The sequence below is a fragment of the Engystomops pustulosus genome, chromosome 4 (assembly GCF_040894005.1).
Source record: "Engystomops pustulosus chromosome 4, aEngPut4.maternal, whole genome shotgun sequence".
Classification (NCBI taxonomy): domain Eukaryota; kingdom Metazoa; phylum Chordata; class Amphibia; order Anura; family Leptodactylidae; genus Engystomops; species Engystomops pustulosus.
The window spans coordinates 221737634-221757409 of NC_092414.1; the positions used below are offsets into that span (position 1 = coordinate 221737634).

Sequence of the window (19776 nt, forward strand, 5' to 3'; positions counted from 1 at the left end):
TACTTACCTCTCTCTGGTGCTCTGGTCCAGCACTGCGCCTCCTGTCACCTCTGGCCTCTATTTCTATACACAGGATCAGAGGTGATGGATTTAGACTACAAGTTTTTAGCTATTTCTAAGAAATATCCACCTAAAACCTTTGCCATTCATATATCAGCGCCGGATCATGGGGGAAAGTGAAGAATATCATTTCTGTGAGAAGTTTATATGTATTTTTATCTTCTCAATATCTTGCATAGATGGTTTGGGTTTCTTATTGCAATGGTAGCAGCTCAGCGTGGACAATGCTGAAGATGTCTTGTCATACAGCAGGAGTAGCAGTATAGTGCACTATAACCTACTCACAACTTCTCACTACACACTATGGACACTCTATTTTGCCTTTTTTTTTTTTTACAAAATACTTTAGACACGTAGAACACTAAAGATTTACTATATACAGTGCTTTTTATTAAAAAAAATTCACTGCTTTTGTACAATTTCACTGATGGCATCTGCTGCACTAAACGACAGATAGATAAGTGAATTGGTGAATGAGAGGCTTGTGACTAGGATCAAGGAGTCAGAGCTTTCCTTATGGAGACTTTGCTAATGAAAGCCTCCTTGAAGGCATGTGGAGACTTATAGCCATTGATGCTCCACTAGAGGATTCTAGGAAATCACTCTTTTCTCACCATTTATTTGTCTGGGAGATCGGGATAGGGATGTTATATTACCACTGTACAAGGCATTGGTTCGGCCTTACCTGGAATATGCCGTCCAGTTATGGGTGCTGGTGAATAAAAAGGATGCCCTGGAGCTGATTCATTTATATAAATATATGAATGGCCATACATAATATGTATTGCTCAAGGATAAATCAAATCAAGGGGGGCACTGTCTGCATCTTTTTACTATGAGAACTGTCAATCTGTGGAATAGCCTTCCTCAGGCGCTGGTCAAAGCAGGGACAGCAGAGAGCTTCAAGAAGGGTATAGATGCCTTCTTACATCTAAATAACATTGATGGTAATGTTATATAGAATTGTTTCCTTTAAATCCCTTCCTCATCCAATCCCTTGGTGGAACTTGATGGTCAAGTGTCTATTTTCAACTGTATAAACTATGTACATATGTAATATTGCTTTAGAAGTAAGACAAGCAATAAAAACAAAAAGATTATAAATTTCTCCCCTCTTTTTTTCTCAACACAGTCCTCACAGATAATGTCACCTCCGTCTTCCTTCTGGGATTTTCTAATCTTCAAAATTTTACATTTCTCTTCTTCTCCCTCCTGGTTCTTCTATACTGTGGGACAATATCAGGAAACCTTCTTATCATGGTCTTGTATCTAGTGAGTAAAACCCTTCAGTCCCCCATGTACTTCTTCATTACACAGCTGTCATTGTGTGACCTCCTGCTGACCACCGATATTGTCCCCGTCCTTCTTCACACTGTCCTGTATGGGGGAAGTTCTATCACTCTCATTGAATGCATCATCCAGTTTTCTATCTTTGCTGCCTCCGAGTGCTCGGAATGTCTTCTCCTGTCGGTGATGTCCTATGACCGGTATGTGGCCATCTGTAACCCCCTCCGTTATCCCTCTATCATGAATCATACAACTTGTGTGACATCAGTCCATATTATTTGGTTAATGGGTTGTATTTTAGCATTGATTAATGTCCTGCTCATATATAATCTGAGTTTCTGTGGAAGACAAGTCATCGATCATTACTTCTGTGACACTGAACCCATAATGCGGCTCTTCTGCTCTGAAATTTCTATTCTTCATAATCTGCTGATGGGATCTTTAGTGGCAGTTTTACCTTTTGTTATAATAGTAACATCCTATGTGTACATTGTCATCGCCATCCTGAAGATCCCATCCAATACCGGAAGACATAAAGCCTTCTCCACCTGTAGCTCCCACCTCATTGTCGTCTCCATATTTTATGGGACAATAATTATTGTTTATATGATTCCAACAAGAGGAGAATCCCTGACCCTGAGTAAGTTCCTTTCTCTGATTTATACGGTGCTGACCCCAATGCTTAACCCCATCATATACACCCTGAGGAACAAGGACTTTATCGCAGCGTTTCAGAAACTGAAATCTTTTGTGCTCTTTGAATAAAGTTCCTTGTGTATTTGGATGATGGATACGTGATGTTTATAGCATGGCTGTTTGCAGATATCGAAAGAGTTTGCATTGTTTGAATGCCATAAAGGGAACCTGTCAGCAATTCGCCTAAATACTTTCTAGTTTTTGTTTCTTTCATGGTCTAGTGTGGTGGCATCATCCTGAAAATCAACTTTAAGTGAGATGTAAATTGGTTGTATTAAAGTCAAGGCAGAGAGTTTAGTACTGAAGTCAAGGTCAGGAGCTCTGAACACCTCATCATCTGTGATTGAAATCATGCATAAGACTTCAAGAGATCTGGTTAGTGATAATTTTCTTAATGTAGGACAATCCATTACAGTGAAGGGGACTTTCTGAGGAAGAGCGAGATTGACTTCAGTGTTTAACCCTCCAACTCCTTGACTTTACACAACCGGTTTATATCACACTTCAAAGTTGATTTCCTGGATGACGCCACCACACTGGGTCATGAAAGAAACACAATCTGGAAGGTGCTCAGTTGCTTGGCAACATACTGGTAGTGGTTTATTAGGTCATTTTCTGCTTACAGGTTCTCTTTAAGGTGCAACTAAACGTAGTGGCCAGGACATGGCCACGACACAGCTGAGATGTAGCTGAAATGCAGCTGTGTTGCGTCCACATCAATTATGTAATTGTGGCCATAAATCCTAAGGAAATTATTATTTTGTAGCAGGTTCAAGTACTATTAACATGAAGTGTTACTATATAATAACTTCAAAACTTGAGAAGAAACAGTGATGCATCAAATGACCAATATCAAAAACAACCTTTATTCAATAGTAATATACAGCAACAACACAGAATATAAAAACCATTAAAAAGGTGCCCAATCGGGGCGGAGCCTGGGAAACAAGACGGACGCGGTAAAGGTCTATTTAGCATCGAACCCCAAAAGAGACAAGTTTGGGGAATACTCTGGCACCCCGAGATACGGGAAAAACCAGGGGGAAATGGACAAGTTTCTCCGCAAGAAGCTCTCCACGCCACACAAGATGGCGGTGGCCCCGTTACAGGATGATGAGACGCTAGATGAGAGAGAGCTTACAGAGGGCAATGGGGCAATTGAACAAGGCTATAAGGCACAACTTAGAGCCCTAAATTGGGCATTCACAATGATAGAGGACCAAGAAAATAGAAGTCGCCGAAAAAATGTACGCTTTAAGGGCATACCCGAATCCTTTTTACATGACGTCCTTCCTGCCACAGCAGCGGCCATCTTTGCAAAGAGCGGAGGGCATCCACATTGAGCGAATACACAGAGCCCTCAGGACTCTGCCGAAACAAGACGATCCATCCCGGGATGTTGTTTGCGGCCTACTCTACTATCCCGACACCGCCGCGATATTACGAGCAGCAAGAGAAAGAGGTGAGATCATGTTAGAGGACGCTAAAATTGCTCTGTATCAAGACCTGTTGGCCTCAACGCTCAATAAACATAGAGCTCTGTGTCCCCTCACAGAGAAGCTGCGCCAGCGGAAAATCTTATTCCAATGGCTGTTTCCATTTTGCCTCTCATTCCAACACAAAAGGCAGCGCTGCACTATCAGGGTACCTGGAGATCTTCAACAGGCCTGGGATCTCCTAGACATAGAGCCGCTAGAAATTAACTCCTGGTTGGCGGTCCCGGAAAATATGTTGGAGCTACCGCCACTACTGCAGCGGGAGAAATGGAAGCAGGGCTCCAAGAGCAAGTCTCCAAGAGTCAAAAAACTTTCCAACAAAGACTGAGAGTCTGCAGTCGCACACTCTGCAGGCCCACAAGGTTTTTATAAGGGGGTAGTTCATATCACTAGGAGCTTGGGCCAAGAAGGAGAAATCCAAGGCAATGGACATCCTACTCACTAAAATTGCTAGACTGGAAGCCATACATAAGAAATCAAGATCAACAACCTGCCTGCAAGATTTACAGGCGGCCAGGAGGGAACTCTTAGATCTCTTAAATGTAAAAACCGCCCGTAGCTATCTTAACGCTAAATTTTGCTACTACGCACACGGGGTTAAGGGAAACAAGATGATGTCTATGCTTCTCCAGAAGAGAAGAGATACAGCTTTTATAAAGAAAATAGTTACGGATGATGGTGAAACGAGGGAAGATACCCCACACAACTCCCAACATAACTCAAACTAAATTAGCTATCCAGAGCTTCCTGCAAAAAATACAACTCCCAAAACTTTCAGAAAAAGACTTAGAGGGACTGGAGGGCCCGGTCACCACCAACGAAGTACTAGCTGTAATCAAATCCACGCCAAAAGGCAAGAGCCCAGGCCCAGATGGCTTGCCAATTAGCTATTATAAGACCTTCATAACCCCCTTGCTACCTAAGCTGACTGAGTGGTGTGAATCTCTGAGACGGGGCGCTGCTCTCCCGGCCCAAGCACTTGAAGCTACTATCTCAATAATCCCAAAAGAGGGAAAAGATGCTACAAGATGTTCAACCTACCGCCCAATTTCTCTCCTTAACGTTGACATAAAAATCTGGGCTAAACTCTTAGCGAGTAGAATAAACAGAGTACTGCCAAAACGTATTCACTTTGAACAAGCTGGTTTTGTGCCGGGCAGGGAGGGCAATCAGAATTCTATTAGAGTTCTTCACGCTATCCAATGGGCCAGAACTAATAAAACCCCTCTGGTCCTTCTGGGCACTGATGCCGAGAAGGCCTTCGATAGAATCAGTTGGGAGTTCTTAGTTGAAACCCTAAAGTCCTTTGGCCTCCCTCCCACATTCATTGATGCAATCATGTCGCTATATTCTAGGCCCAGTGCTATGGTGCGAGTTAACAACACACTATCACCCACATTTAACATAAAAAATGGAACCCGGCAGGGTTGTCCTCTGTCGCCCTCCCTCATTGTAATAGTAATGGAGACATTACTTCAAGCCCTCAGAGACAACTCACAAATCAAAGGGATCCAAATAGGCAACTCTACACATCTTAACGCAGCTTTTGCTGATGACTTGCTAATGATGCTTACTAATCTACTAATGAAGCTTCTCCAGGAATTTGGGAAGGTATCAAATTTTAAAGTCAACATAACCATGTCTGAAGCTATCAACATTTCTGCCCCCCAAACAATGGCTGTCCGCCTCATGACCGCCTTTCCATTCAAATGGAAAGCAGACTATATCCAATACTTAGAAGTGCTAATTCCCAAGTCCCCGACCCAATTATTCCAGCATAACTATGCTAAATTTCTTTTACACCTCCCATCTAAACTTAAGTCTTATCAATACACTCCTAAGGAAGTCACGAGGAGTGATGAAACGCGTGGGGTCTGCCTCCCCTTATCCTGCTTTTTTTTCTACCCATTTTCAATAAAGTATTTGAACTTTTACTTCTTACATAATTGCTTCCATTAGTTCTCATTGTGCGGTCATTGAGATTATTCACTAGAGCACTTTGTATCCATTGGGGGGCTATTGTGTTGATTTTTCATTGTTTATTTGCTTGTCTTGATGTGTGCTTTACTGTATGGGTAGGACTCATTACTTTATTGTTCCCATTTTCCATGCCAGGGAATGGGCAGAACAAATGTGGGACATGGCTTTGTACCTATCCTGTCCCCTTGTTAGGTGCTGATTGGGCACCTTTTTAATGTTTTTTAAATTTTGTGTTGTTGCTGTATATGCTGAATAAAAGTTGTTTTTTGATATTGGTCATTTGATGCATCACTGTTTCTTCTCAAGTGTTGTTACTATTGTTACTTCTAGCAGTGCCGGCCTTACATTAATAAGTATATATAATAACTTCCTTATGAATTATGGTCACAATTGCTTAATTTATGTGGCCTCATCACAGCAGCATTTCAGCCACATCTCAGCTATGTCACAGCCGTGTCCTGGCCACTTCTTTTAGTGGCACCATTACACATTTTCTATGGAGTTTAATTATGCACTCCTCCCATGTAAGTTTATATTTGGCAGTATATCTGTTGCAAACATCAGGGACCCCCAAAAGAAATACACAATTTAAAGGGAACCTGTCACCACATTTTTCACAAATACAACAGCTAGTGACAGGTTCCCATAGAGCCCTATTAACTAAATGGCACCCTTATTTTAGCTAAAAATGGTTTCCCTCACATCCCAATAAAATTAATTTTATGTTCTCCTACCTGGCATCAGAGAGGCCTGTCCTGCTTCACTGGCACCACCCATAAACTCCTCCCCCCATTCCATATGCCTACATATCCACTACATGTCATGTGACCAGGGTGATGTTACCTAAGGTTCCTTGCTCTCTAACATTTGCAACGCCCCTTGTATGTATCATATCACATGATATCACAGCATGTCTCCATGGACTTCTACCCCTCCCCATCCTCTATGGTGGCGTGTTGGGATTTCATGTGATCAGATACATGCATGAGGTAAATTTTGCAAGTGTTAGTCGGTCAAGGAAAAAATCTTAAATTACATAATCCCTGTGCTAAATTATATGACAGAGCTCTCTCTCTCAAGGCACTGTACAAAAAAATTTACACAGCTTTTTCTACCCCTAATAATAGGGATCATCTGCCAATATTCAACTACATGTTGTGTAGGAGTCGTACCGCACACCAGTGGCTTTGTGTATTCAGGTGCTCAGTGGCTTTGTGTATTCCCCAGCGCTTAACCTGCACAACAGCCATGCATTTCCTATATCCTTGCAAACTGAGTCTGATGAAGGTCAGATTTTGACCGAAATGTCACTATATTTGTTTGTTAAATAAAAGTATCATTCGCTTCAAATCAAAAACAGTGTGACTGGATTCTACATTTTAAATATTCAACTACAGACTAGAGATGAGCGAGCACTAAAATGCTTGGGTGCTCGTTATTCGAGACAAACTTTTCCAGATGCTCGAGGGCTCGTCTCGAATAACGAGCCCCATTGAAGTCAATGGGAGACCCGAGCATTTTTTTGCTAAAACAGAACAGTAAAAGAACACAGTGCTTAATGACATATTCCAGATGTTTCCTGATGTTTTGCTTGTTAGAACACGTAGAAATAACACTATTCCTCACTTTGCAAATGTGCGCGCGTATCTCCGAACCTATCAGAAGACACGCACGCACACCTGCAATGTGAAGAATAGAATTAAACATTAAAAACAGTGAACACAGGAGCATTTAAGTGCAGAACACATTGAAAGAACAATATTCTTCACATTCCAGATGTTCCGAACATCTCCGAACCTAGCGGGAGACACGCGCGCACACCTGGAAAGTGAAGAATAGTGTTATTTCAATGTGTTCTTACAAGCAAAACATCAGGAAACATCTGGAATATTTTATTAAACAATAAAAACACTGTTCTTCACTTAATTTAATGCTCGATCACAAGCAGGGGAAATACTCGTCCGAGTAACGAGCCGGTCCGAGTATGCTAATACTCCACCGAGCAGTATACTCGCTCATTTCTACTACAGACATATACAACTCAAGATTACTTATTTTAGGGGTATAAAAAGCTGTGTTATATGTTTTACATAGTGCCTTGCTGGAACATCGGGAGGAAGCTCTGTTACATCTGTAACACCCCTGCCAACGTATAGGCAAGGTGACAGTTGCGAATATCGCCCTCTACCTGTCAGGATCTATCTGGTAACCCTGCCCTACAAACCCATAAGATGTTAGGAGAACTTAGGTAAATTACAGCTGTATTTTCTGCCTGTACTGTTCATTACAGAGCTGTAAGTTGATGTGCACAATGTTGTCTCCGTCTGTTCCATGGATATGGCTGTCTACCACCACAGGCTCCCCATCCATTACCCATGGACTCATCCTATAGACACTCAGGGGTTGTCCCAGGGAGAACCAGTACCTCAGCCTCTCCCTCCATATTTCTTGCACACACCACCTTCTGGAAACCTGCCAGGCTGTAGGACAGCCCTCTGGTCCCCATACCAAGCACCGTGACAACAGCATACCCTAGGCCGCAATAGCCAGCCACTCCAGTATTCTGGGCCCCCGGCTGCCTCTAGGCCCCAAGAGAAGACTAGGCCCTGGTGGGGGATGTTGCACATCATTGAGCACTTCATGACATGTGACCAGGGTGATGTTATCTAAGGTTCTTTTACTTTAAGTTAGGTGCCACGGTAGATTTCGACCACAGCACTTAAAAGATTAACTGCTGTGATTGGTGCTGGCACAGACCGCGGCAGTAACAGACGGGCATCCACTAAATATGGTTTCCATTTTTGAACCTGTATAGGGATACAATCACGTATTACATGTATGCTTACTCCTCCTCTGTGCACCATTACCTGTCGCTTCATGCACAACTTTTTTGCCATTTTAATATATTTTGATTATGAATAAAGATGAACTTTTTATGATTATAAAAAAATGATTGTTTTGTTTTGACATCACGTCCTCCATAGTTTAATGGGGGACCCAATTAGCAATATAATCCCTAAACAAGAAGAATACTTCACTATATGCACATGTGTTCTGATCAAAACGCGTTAGCGGCAGCATGTGTTTTTTTTTTGTGTTGTCAATCTTTATTAACCCCCTTCTGCCCAGGCCTTAAAAGACTTTACTGACTGGGTCATTTATAGTTAAATTTTGTACGTATTGTTCAAGGCCCATATATTCTATTTTTTATACAATACAATTTTTAGGAGAGCTTTTTATGAAACACATAGGGCTAGATGAAAATTTAAAAAGTTAAAGGAAACTTTTTTGTCCCAGAAGTCACAGAACCAACCAGCTGTGCAAAACATATTGAATTAGTGCTGAATGGGAGTTTAGTACAGGAACAGGCCATTTTGTGCCTCACAAGCTTTTTGTACCTAGGAGCCAGGAGTAGTCATGAGTGGACCTGTTGAGGTTCGCCTAGGTACTGCAACCTGAAGTAAACATCCAATGGGCACATTGTGACAAATGCGCATAAAACATACAGCCTTGGGTCTTACCAAGGCGACAGAGCTCCCCGATGCCGTCACAGGGAGCAAAGATCAAAGCCAAGGTTGTGTCGTCCACGCATTGTCGACTTTCTATTGCCTAAAAATGTCAACAAGTCTAAGTCCAGAGTCTGCTCAAAAATCTTTTGGCATTGCTGCAGTTTCTCTTGCTTAGAGAGAGAGGGCAGGACGGGATGTCTAGCTGTCAGAGACAGACAGAGAAAGTGGGGAGAAGGAAGAATCTCCCTACTTCTCTCTACTTCTTCCTCCTCATCTCCTCACTGCTCAGAGCTAAAGTAGCGCTATCTGATTAATAACTGCAGAGACTGCTCTATAGACCTGATGGTCAAGTAATCGCTGGGTTTGCAAGCATTCTGCAGAGACACTGGGTCTAATCAGACCTCGAATACCTCTGCCCCAGACATTAGTCCAAACAAGAGGTAATTTCCCCTGTAACCTGGGCTCTTATAAGAAACATCACCATAGTTGCCTGAAACTTTACAAATTGTAAATCAAAATAACACACTAGGGAATTGATTTAATGGCCAGTTTGGGTTGGTTTGAAAATGTAAAATAAATATAAGATACAATCAATGCATTTCCACTTTTTGTAAATCTACCCCCCCCCTCCAAAAAAAAATTATATAATTTAGGAGCCAATTAAGGCCACCTCGCAGGTGTCTGCAGACCTATAGCCACTGATGCTATGCTGGGGAATTATGGGAAATATGCCAATACATTTTCCTGGATGGGCTAAGGAAAAGAATACCTCTTTAGATGTCCCTTTAACATCAAGGTTGATTTTAAAGACGCCTAATGATATGATAGTGGATTGAAGTCAAACCATTATATCTATTCCAAAAGAAATAGTTATATTGGTTTGGCTTTAATTCCTCAAACCATTGTACAATGTGCTGGAAAGCTGGAAATAAATTCCAAATGCTTTGAAAATGACCAAACAAACACCGGTCGATTACCCTACCATTGATTACGATAGGATTGGGAGCTGATTTTTTATTTTCTCTGTAGGTCTAATTTTTGCTTCTTTTGACTTGAATTGGTTTACAGATCCCCTTTAGGTTTTTTGTCACCCTCCCTGATGCAGCCAGCAATGGATCCTCCGAAAATTTAGGAAGTAAACAGAAATGGAGTTAATTAGAGATGAGCGAGCACTAAAATGCTCGGGTACTCGTTATTCGAGACAAACTTTTCCCGATGCTCGAGTGCTCGTCTCGAATAACGAGCCCCATTGAAGTCAATGGGAGACTCAAGCATTTTTCAAGGGGACCAAGGCTCTGCACAGGGGAGCTTGGCCAAACACCTGGAAACCTCAGAAAATGATGGAAACACCACGGAAATGGACAGGAAACAGCAGGGGCAGCATGCATGGATGCCTCTGAGGCTGCTTAAACGCACCATTATGCCAAAATTATGGGCAACAGCATGGCCATGACAGAGTGACCGAATGAGGCTAGATAGCATCTAAAACATGCAATAATTGACCCTGATACTATAGAAGACGGCACGCAGAGGCAGCGGCCGGTTAGAGAGTGTCATGGCGACATACCCTAAATGGACTCAGGCTTCACCAAAGGAGGTGAGCAAGAAGCGCTGAAATGATTTCCTACGTGAACAAAAGGTTGACGGTATATTTAGTCGATAACACAGCATGGTGGCGACATAGTGACCAAGTTCCATAACGTATCTGGTGAAACACCCGAAAAATTAGCCTGACACAGCTCTTTTGATAAGGGGACGACATGTGGAGGCAGCCATGGAGACGACTTCCATGATTAAGAGAGCCAGTATGGGGCATTCATATTGCGCTACTATGATTGCAACTTCAGGTCTCCAGCATGGCGGTGACACATGGGGCGAGTTCCACTATGTATCTGGTGAAACACCTGAAAATTCTGCCTGACACAGCTCGTTTGATAAGGGGATGATGTGCTGCATATCCTCTCGTGCTCCAGCGTCTGGGGTATAGAGAGTTGAAAGTTGCGCATGGAGACATTGGTGGACGCTGTGGAGCATCGTGGAGGCAAAATGGACAGGAAACAGCAGGGGCAGCATGCATGGATGCCTCTGAGGCTGCCTAATCTTGGGATGGAGCTGGCGGTCTGCTGCCAGGTGAGCTTTTGCCTGTCCAAGCCCCTGTCTCTCGGCTCTTCCCCACCCAAAATGGGCCTGGGGGCCAGATGCGTTTACTTTGAAAAAATTATAATTTTCAAAGCAGGCCGGGTCGTTTAAATATTTCACCTAGGAATAATGGAATAGCATAGTGGTTCTATTTTTATTGTTTTTTCGGAAATGGTTCCATGATTAAGAGCGACAGTATGGGGCATCCATATTGCGCTGCTATGATTGCAACTTCAGGTCTCCAGCATGGCGGCGACAGATGGGCCGAGTTCCACTATGTATCTGGTGAAACACCTCAAAATTCTGCCTGACACAGCTCGTTTGATAAGGGGATGATGTACGGAGGCAGTGAACTAGTAGTAGATTAAAGGTGCTGCAGTTAAAACTATGTTAGTTGGATCTTGGGATGGAGCTGGCACTTCTAAGAACCTTTTGTATAAGATCAAGTGTAGTAGTGTTCTTATAAGTTTGGGTTATGGCGGGTAAGGGGAATGTAAACAGATGCGCAAGAAGCGCTGAAATAATATTGGTAAATGATAAATGTTTGCCAGTATATTTTGTGGATTACACAGCAGGGTGGCGACAAAGTTAACAAGTTTGATGTGGAAGCCATGAAAACAACCCAAAATTCTGCCTGACACAGCTCGTTTGATAAGGGGACCATGTATGGAGGCATCTACATGGACGACTTTTGGAGGCAGCTATGGCGATGACGTGTGGAGGTAGCAATGGAGACAACGTGTGGAGCCAGCTAAAAAGACGACGTGTGGAGGCTGCTATGGAGACAATTTAATTTGGATAGTGCCTGTATGTGGCAGTCCAAAAAAGTTTTCAAACCAGAGGAGCAGGTAGGTGGGCCTCCAGAAAAATTAAATAGATTGAGTGTCTGTATGTGGCACTCCCAAAAATTGTTTAAAACAGAGGACTGGGTAGGTGGCCCTCCAGAAAAATTAAATACATAGGGCGCTATAGCTAGAGCCAGTTGGCCCTGGCAAAAAATAGCCAGTTTCCTCTGCTTTGGTGTACAAAGAGGAGGAGAAGGAGGACAATGAGGAGGAGGAGTGCATACATTATTCAGGTTGAGCTTCTTTCACCTGGTAGAGAATGGAAATCCTGAGAAATCCAGGCTTTATTCTTCTTGATAAGCGTCAGCCTGTCAGCGCTGTCAGTCGACAGGTGTGTACGCTTATCGGTGATGATGCCACTAGCTGCACTGAAAACCCACTCGGACAACACGCTAGCGGCAGGGCAGGCAAGAACCTCCAAGGCATACAGCGCCAGTTCGTGCCAAATGTCCAGCTTTGGAACCCAGTAGTTGTAGGGAGCTGTGTGATCATTTAGGATGATGATATGGTCAGCTACGTACTCCCTCACCATCTTTCTGTAAAGATCAACCCTACTCTGCCGAGACTGGGGACAGGTGACAGTGTCTTGCAGGGTGACATAAAAATGGCAAAGGCCTTGTAAAGCGTACCCCTGCCAGTGCTGGACAAGCTGCCTGCTCGCCTACTCTCCCTCGCTACTTGTCCCGCAGAAGTACGCCCTCTTCCACTGGCGCTGTCAGAAGGGAAATACTGTTTCAGCTTGTGCACCAGGGCCTGCTGGTATTCATGCATTCTCACACTCCTTTCCTCTCCAGGGATGAGAGTGGAAAGATTTTGCTTGTAACATGGGTCCAGGAGAGTGAATACCCAGTAATCGGTGCTGGAATAAATTCTTTGAACGCGAGGGTCACGGGATAGGCAGCCTAGCATGAAATCTGCCATATGCGCCAGATCCCCAACACGCAAGAATTCACTCCCCTTTCCTCCTCCTCCAACTCCTCTTCTTCTGCCCATACACAATGAAGAGTGAAGGACTGAATAATGGTCCCCTCTTCTGTCTCGCCAACATTCTCCTCCTCTTCCTCCTCATCCTCCTCCACCTCCTCCGATATGCGCTGAGAAAAAAAGACCTGAGGATTCTTTGGCTATCAACAAGGGAATCTTCTTCCCCCATCTCTTGTGACGAGCGCAAAGCTTGCGACTTCATGCTGACCAGTGAGTTTTTCAACAGGCCAAGCAGCGGGATAGTGAGACTGATGATGGCGGCATCGCCACTGACCATCTGTGTTGACTCCTCAAAGTTACTCAGATATCAGTCATCCACGTCCTCTCCTCATTGTAGACTTGAGGAAGCTGACAAACCTGAGTACCAGTTCTGGTGGAAGTTGACATCTGGCAGTCTACAATCGCTCTGCGCTGCTGGTAAACTCTGGATAACATGGTTAATGTTGAAGTCCACCTCGTGGGCACGTCGGTGAGCGGGCAGTTGGAGGCAGCGCTGCGCTGCCCTGAGAGTGGCAGCATCTGTGCTGGACTTCCTGAAATGCGCACAGATGCGGCGCACCTTTGTGAGCAAATCAGACAGATTGGGGTATATCTTGAGGAAGAGCTGAACTATGAGATTTAACACATGGGCCAGGCAAGGCACATGTGTCAGTCTGCCGAGTTGCAGAGCCGCCACCAGGTTACGGCCGTTGTCACACACAACCATGCCTGGCTTCAGGTTCAGCAGTGCCAGCCACAGATCAGTCTGGGCCGTGATGCCCTGTAATAGCTCTTGGGCGGTGTGCCTTTAATCGCTTAGGCTCAGCAGTTTGAGCACCGCCTGCTGTCGCTTAGCGATGGCACTGCTGCTGTGCCTAGAGCTACCGACTGATGGCGCCATACCCACAGATGGCAATTCGGAGGAGGAGGTGGAGGAATAGTAGGCCTTTGAGACCTGGACCGAGGTAGGCCCCGCAATCCTCGGCAGTATATGACCAGCCCCAGGGTCAGACTCGGTCCCAGCCTCCACCAAGTTAACCCAATGTGCCGTCAGCGACACATAGTGGCCCTGCCCGGCAGCACTCGTCCACGTGGTCAGGTGGACCTTGTCAGACACTGCGTTGGGCAGGACACGGATGATGTTGTCTGACACGTGCTTGTGCAGGGCTGGGACGGCACATTGGGAAAAGTAGTGGCGGCTGGGGACCGAATACCGAGGAGCGGCCGCCGCCATGAAGTTTCAAAAGGCCTCGGTCTCTACCAGTCTATAGGGCAGCATCTCCAGGCTAAGCAGTTTGGAGATGTGGACGTTGAGGGCTTAGGCATGTGGTGGGTTGCACTATACTTCCTTTTGCACTGCAGCGTCTGGGATATGGAGAGCTGAACGCTGGTGGATGCTGTGGAGGATCGTGGAGGCGAAGATGGGGTTTTCGCTCAGGAGGTGTTTGGGCCGGGGTCCTGGGCAGGGGACTGACTAGCAGATGACACAGGGGAAGGAGCAGTGGTGTGCCCGGCCGGAGGTGAACGGGCTTGGTGCCATTGAGTGGGGTGTTTAGCATTCATATGCCTGCGCATACTGGTGGTAGTTAAGCTAGTAGTGGTGGAACCCCTGCTGATCCTGGTTTGGCACAGGTTGCACACCACAGTCCGTCGGTCATCCGGTGTTTCTTTAAAGAACCTCCAGACTTATGAAAATGTAGCCCTCGCCACGGGAGCTTTACTACTGAAACATTTGGCGCTGATGCACCAGCTCTTGCCCTGCCTCTCCGTCTGGCCCCACCACTGCCTCTTCCAACCTGTTCTGGTATAGGACTCGCCTCCGTCTCAGAAGCACTGTGTTCACCCGGCCTATCAACCCAGCTTGGGTCTGTCACCTCATCATCCTCCGATCCCTCAGTCTGCTCCCCCCTCGGACTTCCTGCCCTGACAACAACTTCACCATTGTCTGACAACCGTGTTTCCTCATCGTCCGACACCTCTTTACACACTTCTTCCACTACGTCAATAATGTCATCATCACCCACAGACTGCAACTGGTGGAAAACCTGGGGATCGGAAAATAGCTCAGCAGCAACTGGACAAGTGGTTTGTGACTGTGGGAAGGGTCCAGAAAACAGTTCCTCAGAGTATGCCGGTTCAAATGCAAAATTTTGGTGGGAGGGGGCAGACTGGGGGGAAGGAGGCTGAGGTGGAGGAGCTGGAGGAGTGCTGATTTCGGTGACATGGGTGGACTGCGTGGAAGACTGACTGGTGGACAAATGGCTAGAAGTAGAGATGAGCGAGCACTAAAATGCTCGGGTGCTCGTTATTCGAGACAAACTTTTCCAGATGCTCGAGTGCTCGTCTCGAATAACGAGCCCCATTGAAGTCAATGGGAGACCCGGGCATTTTTTAAATAAAACTGAACAGTAAAAGAACAGTGCAAAAAAAAAATTTCCAGATGTTTGCAGATGTTTTACTTGTAAGAACACATTGAAATAACACTATTCTTCACTTTGCAGGTGTTCGCGCGTGTCTCCCGCTAGGTTCGGAGATGTGCACGAACATCTGGAATGTGAAGAATATTGTTCTTTCAATGTGTTCTGCACTTAAATGCTCCTGTGTTCACTGTTTTTAATGTTTTAATTCTATTCTTCACATTGCAGGTGTGCGCGCGTGTCTCCCGATAGGTTCGGAGATATGCGCGCACAGCTGCAAAGTGAAGAATAGAATTAAAACATTAAAAACAGTGAATACAGGAGCATTTAAGTGCAGAACACATTGAAAGAACACTATTCTTCACATTTCAGATGTTCCGAACATCTCCTAAATTAGCGGGAGAGACGCGCGAACATCTGGAAAGTGAAGAATAGTGTTATTTCAATGTGTTCTTACAAGTAAAACATATGGAAACATTTGTAATATTTTTTTTTTACAATAAAAATACTTTTATTCAATTTATTTTATTAATTTACTGCTCGATCTCGAGCCGGCGAGATACTCGTCCGAGTAACGAGCCGGTCCGAGTATGCTAATACTCGACCGAGCAGTATACTCGGACGAGTATACTCGCTCATCTCTAGCTAGAAGCATTGTCCGCAATCCACGACATCACCTCTTCGCACTGTTCTGGCCTCAATAGTGCTCTACCACGAGTCCCAGTGACTTGAGACATGATGAACCTAGGGAGTGTAGCTCTGCAGCGTTCCCCTGCTCCCTCATCAGCAGGTGGTGTCTCGCCCCGCCCAGGACCACAGCCTCTGACCCCTACAGTAGTTGGACGCCCACGCCCACGCCCTCGTCCTCTACCCCTAGCCCTCAGGTTAAACATTTTCAAAATTAAAGTGTAAACTTTAAATTTTTTTTTATTTTTTTGTGTGTTTTATTTATTTTTTTTTTAAACAAAACAATGCTATCCTATTGTTATGGCTAGTTTCTAACCTACACTGACAGCACACAACTGGATTTTGTGCTGTGCCTGATGACTTTAAGTTATAAAAAGAAATAAACATAAAAAAAAATAAATCAGCAGACTGTGCCTAATTCAAATTAAACCCATAATAAATTGTCCCACTTTGGTGTTTGAGGTGGATATGTGTGTCACTAAGAGCTAAACACAACGGTCGCAAGTCCCCCTGCAAATTACTCACAATATGGTACTAGCTGCACTACTAATGGCAGCAAGCCCAGCCACAGGCAAACCAAAAAAAAAGTAAATCTATAACGTTATTGTAGCCCTAAGAAGGGCTGTTGGGTTCTTCTAGAATCACTCCTGTCTAACACTATTCTAATAGAACACTCTAACGCTATCCCTGACCAGCAGCAGCTCTCCCTCTAGCGGCATCCAGACAGAGAATGATCCGAGCAGCGCGGGCAGGGACTAGTCTATTCCAGGGTCACCTGATCAGGCCAGCAAACCACTGCTATCGACGTGTAAGGGTACCACGTCATGCTGGGTGGAGTGCAGAGTCTCCTGGCTTGTGATTGGCTCTGTTTCTGGCCGCCAAAAATCACAATGGCGGGAGATGCCATTTTCTCGAGCTGGCGAAATACTCGTCCGAGCAACGAGCAGTTTTGAGTACGCTAGTGCTCGAACGAGCATCAAGCTCGGACGAGTATGTTCGCTCATCTCTAGAGATAATACATCTTTGGTTCTTCTCATTTACTGACCAGAGTATTTGATTGTTCATTGTCCATTAGGAGGTTTTGGTCTCATCCATTGGTAGTATATCAGGGGGAGTATACATATCAGGGGTTACATTTTTGACCACTATTGCATTGTAAATGACCATGCTATTCTTTTAATGTGCATGGTGGATCTTTCCTTTATCCCTGTCTATTTTTTAGAAATACATTAGGGGCACATGTAGGGGGTTCGTTATAGATATAAATTCTGCACAATAAATTGATAGATAACTTGACATTTAGCATGACTTTGGCTCAATACATTGGGCACTAAAATTGCAAATATTTCTTCCATTAGTTTGTTGAGAGCAGGTATAAGGTCAAAATGGCTCTTGTTAAACAACCTGAGGGTCTATTTTCTAAAATGGGGTCTCTATTTTTAGGTTTCCAAAGTTCTGGTATCTCAGGGGCTCTGCATTTGTGACAAAATATCTAAAAGTTTTTCTAGTAAAATCTTCCTTCAAAAAGCAAAGTACCGTTCCCTTCACAAGTCTACCATGTGCCCCTACTGCCGACTATGCCCATATTTTGATTGTTAATATGTTTTGTAGAAACTGGGGTCAGTAATGCTAGAAAAATGTAGAAATCATTGATTTTTCTATGAAACAGTCTGTTTTTTTACGTAATATTTGTTCCATTTTATAGCATTGTTTAGTGTTATTCTACTTACTGTACATATGTTAAAGATTAGAAAAATGACAGGATCGGCAACCTTTAATTAGATTGTACAGATGATTTCAGTTTATGAAAAGCTTCTTTAAAGTCTTTGTTCCTCAGGGTGTATATAATGGGGTTAAGCATTGGGGTCACCACCGTATTCATCAAAGACAAGGTTTTCCTCAGGATCATAGTTTTTCCCTTTGTTGGAAACATATAAACAATCATTAATGTCCCATAAAATATGGAGACGACAATGAGGTGGGAGCTACAGGTGGAGAAGGCTTTATGTCTTCCGGTAGTAGATGGGATCCTCAAAATGGTGATGGCAATAAGTACATAGGACGTCACTATTACTATAAAAGGCCCAACAATAAGTGAAAATCCCATGAGCAATTTATGAGCTATTGAGTAGTCAGAGCAAAACAGCTGCATTATTGGCTCGTAGTCACAGTAGAAATGGTCAATGGCGTATGGTGCACAGAAATGGAGATTATGTGTAAGGATGATGTTAATCAATGCAAAGGTAAAACCCAGTAACCAAATAATACTGACTGATGCCACACAAAATGTATGACTCATAATAGAGTGATAGCGGAGGGGGTTACAGATGGCCAGATACCGGTCATAAGACATGTATGCAAGTAGAAGACATTCTGAACACTCAGAGGTTGCATAGAAGGAAAACTGGGTGAAGCACCCACTGACAGTCATAGTACTTCCTCCATACAGGACAGTGTGAAGAAGGACGGGGACGACGGCTGCAGTGACCATGAGGTCACACAATGACAGCTGTGTAATGAAGAAGTACATGGGGGACTGAAGGGCTTTACTCACAAAATATAAGACAACAATTAGAAGGTTTCCTAAAATGGTTCCACAGTATATAAGAACCAACAGAGAGAAGAAAACAAACGTGAAGTTGTGAAGATTAGGAAATCCCAGAAGAATGAAGGTGGTGACATTGTTGGTAAATACCATCTGGAAAAGAAAGACAGGAATTGAGGAAGAAACAGAAACAAGTAAATTAGTTTTACTTCCAAATGGAGTTGTATCTTGATATTGTCAAGACAGAGTAAAAAGGCTAAGGCCCTGAGCTGAACCATTACAAATGTCCCAGTCTACTTGCCTGGAAGCCACACGCAACAGTCCCTACTCTGAGTTTGTACTCAGTTTGTACTCAGAACAGAAGACATACAGACAGATAAAATGAAAGACAAGGAATTTAAAAAAATTGGGTCAAATACAAGACATGGCAAGGTACAGAATCATTAGGCAAAGTATAGTCAGATAACAAAGCAAGGGGTAGAATACACAGTAAGTAAATTAGAGACAATAGCACTACAAATACTGAGAGACTAGTATAACCAGTCTTTGAGCTGATAAGTGGGTATTTACGGAGTTCCTGGATGCTGGTTCAGCTGCTGATTGGATCAGTTATCCATTACTCAAGCAACACCTGTTGTGTTGTCACCCTGCTTTCTATACAACATACTAAGGAAAGAAAAATGTCTGCTGAGCAAGATGTCATTCACAGCCTCAAGCAGTGTAGCCCATGGTGTGGGTCACACCCCTAGAACTCTGCAGCAGGGACCTAGTCAACAAGTTGTGATAGATATCATAGTAGACATATAAAAAAAAAAAAAAAAGTATTCCAACCTATAATCCTACATTGTTGTTCCAGAGGAAGGCAAAACTTCACCCCTTGTTCCACTCATTTCCCTTAAAAACATAAACTCTTATCCACCTTTTACTGGTTGCTCTCCTCTGCACTCGCACTAGTTCGGCAATGTGAATTTTCCATATTGGTGCCAAAATATTATAAAATTCCAGTCTTTTGCTTTGTATGAGGGAAAAACTATGAATTTAAAATAAGCACCTGCTATATACCTGTCTTTATTCATCCCATAATTGTATTAGCCTTTTCAGTCTGAATTTCTTTATTTCTATTGGTCCTGTCCCAAACACTTTAGTTTAATA

General features: G+C 43.8%; 1 protein-coding gene across 1 annotated transcript; it reads right to left on the reverse strand.

The window, feature by feature from the left end:
- Positions 1-17853: 17853 nt before the first annotated feature.
- Positions 17854-18777, reverse strand: LOC140128713 (olfactory receptor 11H4-like). The gene has a single exon (XM_072150411.1). It carries the CDS (start codon positions 18775-18777, stop codon positions 17854-17856), a length of 924 nt encoding a protein of 307 aa, XP_072006512.1.
- Positions 18778-19776: the final 999 nt, after the last annotated feature.